The 5,000-nt window shown below is 35.9% G+C and overlaps 1 protein-coding gene across 1 annotated transcript in view; it reads right to left on the reverse strand.

Moving 5' to 3' along the window:
* Window positions 1-5,000, reverse strand: part of Rrp46 (exosome complex component Rrp46) — an 8,811-nt gene that overhangs the window by 797 nt on the left and 3,014 nt on the right. The window contains exons 2-4 of the mRNA XM_043031704.2: window positions 1,297-1,410; window positions 756-877; window positions 447-587 (exon numbers count right to left, since the gene is read on the reverse strand). Of these exons, the coding sequence (XP_042887638.2) occupies window positions 447-587; window positions 756-877; window positions 1,297-1,410 (377 nt within the window). The remainder of the gene's footprint in view (window positions 1-446; window positions 588-755; window positions 878-1,296; window positions 1,411-5,000) is intronic.

The raw sequence follows: 5,000 nt of genomic DNA on the forward strand, positions 1-5,000 counted from the left end.
CGTGCAACACTTTACGGGGTCGCACTGAACTTCTCAGAGTGTTTTTCACCCACCCTATATTTATGGTTTGCATGATTGCAAAGGCATGTAAAAATATAGATTGTGATATAACGTAAAAAAAATATATATCATAGGAATCTATGTAATATTGATGACATCATGGTAATTTCTGCTCCAGAATAAAAAGATCCAAGTGGAAAAACTATAAAACTATTGTCAAATTAAATGTGACTGGCCAAGAAACAAAGTAAAATAAAAAATGACTTATGTTGTATTATTTCTAAATTGTTGTTCCAGCACATCACAACTGCCCCGCCCTGAACTCAACGAGGAAATACTTGATGTTTCATTCGCCTGGAACTGGGGATATTTTCCAATCATGTGATAGAACGAAAACTGACGCAAAAAGGGTAACTAAAGTATTTCTAATAACTGGCAGAAATTACCTTAATCTCAGCTTCTGTGGGCTCAATCTTGATTATGTTGTCTCCAGTGATGCAGCATGTGACTGCAGCAAAGGTGTTGTTCATCTGAATGGCTGCATCCATTAAGGCCATACAGGCAGCATTCACACTTGTTGAGAGAGCCTAACCAGAATATATTTAGAATATTAATATAGTTTCTCCCTTCCACTTCTCAAGGTCTATTATTTTGTGTTCAGGAATTTTAAAAATAAGGCTGCATAATTTTTATCAAAATACTAAAGAGGTGTACTCAGATATGACACATTTGTAATTTATACTAAGCAAACTTACAAGTCCATCTGACTGCATCTCCTGAATAGTAACATTGACAGCTGTTCTTGGGTGTAAATGAACAAGAACAACTTGTTCTATAGTCCTGGAGATAATAGCCTCCAATGCTCGTTCTCCTATCACTGTAAATGTATTAATCATATTAATTATATATTGCTATTGATACATCACTTCTTTAACCATTGGTGCTGGTGACACCCACTGTCCCCTATAGTTTTTGTTTATCTTTTTTTTTATTTACATATTATTATGATCATTATTATAATTGTTATTATCATTATAATGCTAATGTCAATCACAAAAGCAATAATTTAAAAACTACTGAAAATTCAAACAATAAGGTATACAAGTGACATCGGGTATTCCAACTTCTTGGTGATTAAGTGCTTGTGGAACCATCTATGTGTAAAATAGATAGTGAATCTAAATCACATGGAAGAATGCATGTATACATAGACATCTGGCATTAATATAATAATACATGGGCTATAACACACAGAAACAGTGGCAGGCACATAGAGGAAGGGAGATATTAACTTACTTGGTTGACCAGTACATGGGCTATAACAGACTTCTAAGTGTGATCTGTTATACAGGCGGTTAGACTTCTTTGTATCTCCAGGTCCATTCACTGATGCAAGAGCCACTGTGTTCCCTAGAAGAAAAAATCTCATGTAAACACTCCATAATGATTATAGACTTCACATAATTTTTCTTGATTTTTCATGCAGCAAAAAATATATAAACAGATACATGGAAACAGGTTTATGACAATCATTTTACTGCCAATCATTTACATGCATATTCTGTATCTATACAGCAGTATTTTTTGCCATGTCCTAAATTAACCTATTGCAGATGGGGATAGATTTATTTGCACTTTCCTCAGGATGGGTACTAGTGCCATCTACAAGGAACTCCAGATGGGTTTTATTTCAGAGTAAGGTAGCTTCATGCAAAATATCTTTTATTCACTGATTGTAAAACTAGAGCTATTTTCTTGTCATTTTTTGTGTTGTACTGTATTGTGAGACTTTTATGTCTCATATGAAAGGCTCTATCAATGTTACAGTTTACTAAACTTGTAACATTTTACACTGATTGTAAAACTAGAGCTATTTGCTTGTCATTTTTTGTGTTGTACTGTATTGCGAGACTTTTGTCTCATATGAAAGGCTCTATCAATGTTACAGTTGACTAAACTTGGATTTTAAATTAAACCCATTTTCCTGAATATTGTAGCAATTGTCATCATCACTCACTAAATTGATTTATTACTCACAATACAATAAAGAAACACAGCGATCCACTCACTCCTCACATCAAATATGGTATGATGACCATCATGTACATTATGGTTCCTGTCGTTAGGCAAAAATTCATACACCATGTATGTCATGACACCCGTCCAACATGGATTATTACCTCTGGCAGATGTTCAAGTTAATGTTGCACTGTTAGAATAGTATTTAGGTTCCAACCATTGGTAATCTCACTTCAGTTTAATCAAGCAGTCTTTTAGATTTTGTAAAACGATTACATATATTTTTAATTTTCATTTTGCACCATATTATATGTAATATTTCATTATCTGACAGTTTTAAAATATTTTTCAATAAGCAGCTAATTTTCAGAACATGGCTCTTTACTTTATAGTGTACAAGAGGAAAATTCCAGGTTTGCTGGTGTGTACCTTAAAAATGTTTAGATGTGCCATTGTGGTACCAAGCATTTTTTCCAGGTGTGGGAAAAAAATTGTGCAATATGTACTTCAGTAATATGAGGAAGCATCCTAAGCCCTTCTTTTGTATGACTAGGTCAGTGGTTCCCAAACATTTTGGTCCGGAAACTACATTCCAGGTCATAATTTAGTTCATGAACCTCCTACTTCTACTGCAATCTGTTGATAGCAGCATGCATATTTTCAATATGTGTGAAGCTTTATTTCATAATTTACAGACATAAACTAGATGGTATCACTCATATCAGCTTATATATTATACACATAACAAAACAAAAACAGAAAGATTTTTTGTGGGTGCAAAACATGTAGTTCTGAGCAATAAATATCAAACTGACAGAACAGTCAGTGCCAATTTAGCCTACAACATATGTTAGTCCTAAGATATTGTCCATTAATGATGTATTTCAAAATCTTAATATGACAGGTATAAATTATAGAAGTTTTCTTTCATATACTCCAGGGTGTAATCTAATTTCAAAACAATGGTTTCTCAGTAAAAAATGAGAAATAATGATGGTAAGGTCAGAGATTATGATGTGCTATTTATTAGGTAAACCTACCTTTCAGTGGCATGGGAAGTTTTGGGAGAAAAAAAAATAGCCACAGCATGCAAATACCATAGTCTGCAGTTATGCAGACTATGGAACAGTTTTTCTGAGGAAAATAAGAAACCATCTAAGTTCTCTTGTCTAAGACTATACAGTTAAGTTAGCAGGAAAATGGCAGATTTTCTTTATTTCATAATTTCAGTGCTCATTCCATCAACGGTAGCTGAGAGTCCCCTTTTTGTTTCTGGAGAACACTTTGCCATCCCACCTAGCAACACTCATATACCCTCCCTCAGGTATTGTTTTCAGCCTTCAGTCCATTCTGTGCATTGCCATGTACTCTTTTACCACAATATTATTGTGTTACTATACAGTGACGTCTACATTAACCATTTGATATGCTTTGTCAAGGATATAAGAGAGTGATGCTTGTTGCATATACAGGTGTAGGAGTGTAGGAGCTAAGGTGACTGGGAGTCCCCTTTTTAGGAATTAGCCAATTTAAGTGTTAGAATGGAAATAATTCATTGGGGGGGAAATCAGGAAAAAAGTAGCTAAATTAGTATAACAAAACAAGAACAGTATCTCCAACATCCCTCAGTCTTTCATTTTCTTTTAATTTTCTTTTGCTATTCAGTCAAGCAGATAACTGGCATCCTGCCTAAATTTGAAGCACCCCTATACCCACATCAGCATATTATGTAGTTTACAATGTATAAATAGTAATGTTTTATGAGAAAAACAGTTTTATATTGAAATTTGGTGAATCTAATTTTAACATAAAACGGTTATTTTCTTTTGTATTAACAACTGCACAAGAGAGGAAGATGAACCAGACTATTATTGCTTGTGAGTGTGGTACTACTCAAAACAAGTATAATGGCAAAGAGGCATTCCACACTGAGTAAATAGGCTAGTCCAGGTCATCTTACACCATGCCACATAGAGACTTATGTGGCAGTCTGTATCTGTTCTCTTATGTTCATGTGTTGGGCTTGGGCAACAGACCTGCCCCAAGTACTGACTCCCTCTCATGCAGGTATACCAGCTGGAGAACCTAAAACACATTTATCATTATCATTGTTACATAAACACATTTAACCCATTCACGCCTGGGTGATTCCAGCTCTGAATGATCACAATGTCGGGGTTTTCAAACGCATAGGCCTAATGCCTCGAGATTCTCGGGCGCACTAGCCGCGAGCCTGTGGGCTGTCCGCTCGCTCACCCCAAGCGGTGGCCTTGACCAACTATCTCGTTGCTGGCGTCTGACACAAAAACCACGAAACATGTCAGCATGTCATCCGGCGTGAATGGGTTAAAGTAAAAAAAAAAAGTACATTATCATTATCATCATTACAATAAACACACTTAAAGTAAAAAAAAAGTACAATCTGTGTGCTTTGCAAATTGTCTTGCCATCGCCCAGCATGGCCATTTAAATCATGACACGACATACATGCCACATGGAGGGATGACCAGGGATGATGAGAGTTGCTCAGAGAGCTTCTTTGGCTTCACTGTTGTCAGCCAAAGACTCCCTTTCTTTGAATTTGTCAGGCTGATTTGCTCTTAGGCTTTGTAGGTGACCTCTACTCCTAAATTTCCTGTTCTAAGCATCCTTAAGCCTGGGAAACTTTTATCAAACTCTGTCTCTGTTCTTGAGGATAGTGGGTCAGAATTAGCCTCTTGGTTCATTATGAACCATGACATCCTTCTGTAGGAGAACCAAATCAAAAAGTTTAACATACCCACTTTGCATTCCATCTTTTAACACTCTTGGTAAATGTTTAGATGATACCTGCCCTTTTGCCACTCACTTCATGCTGATCAATACAGCCTCTCTGTCTGTTAGCACTCCAGCATAACAAACTTCAACCACGAATATTATACCATGAGAAAGCGTATACACATCCCTAGCAATATATCATAAAATAAGGTTGTTCCCTATTT

Source organism: Penaeus japonicus, unplaced genomic scaffold, assembly GCF_977035675.1.
Source record: "Penaeus japonicus unplaced genomic scaffold, GWHDUDI00000001_assembly GWHDUDI00000028, whole genome shotgun sequence".
Classification (NCBI taxonomy): domain Eukaryota; kingdom Metazoa; phylum Arthropoda; class Malacostraca; order Decapoda; family Penaeidae; genus Penaeus; species Penaeus japonicus.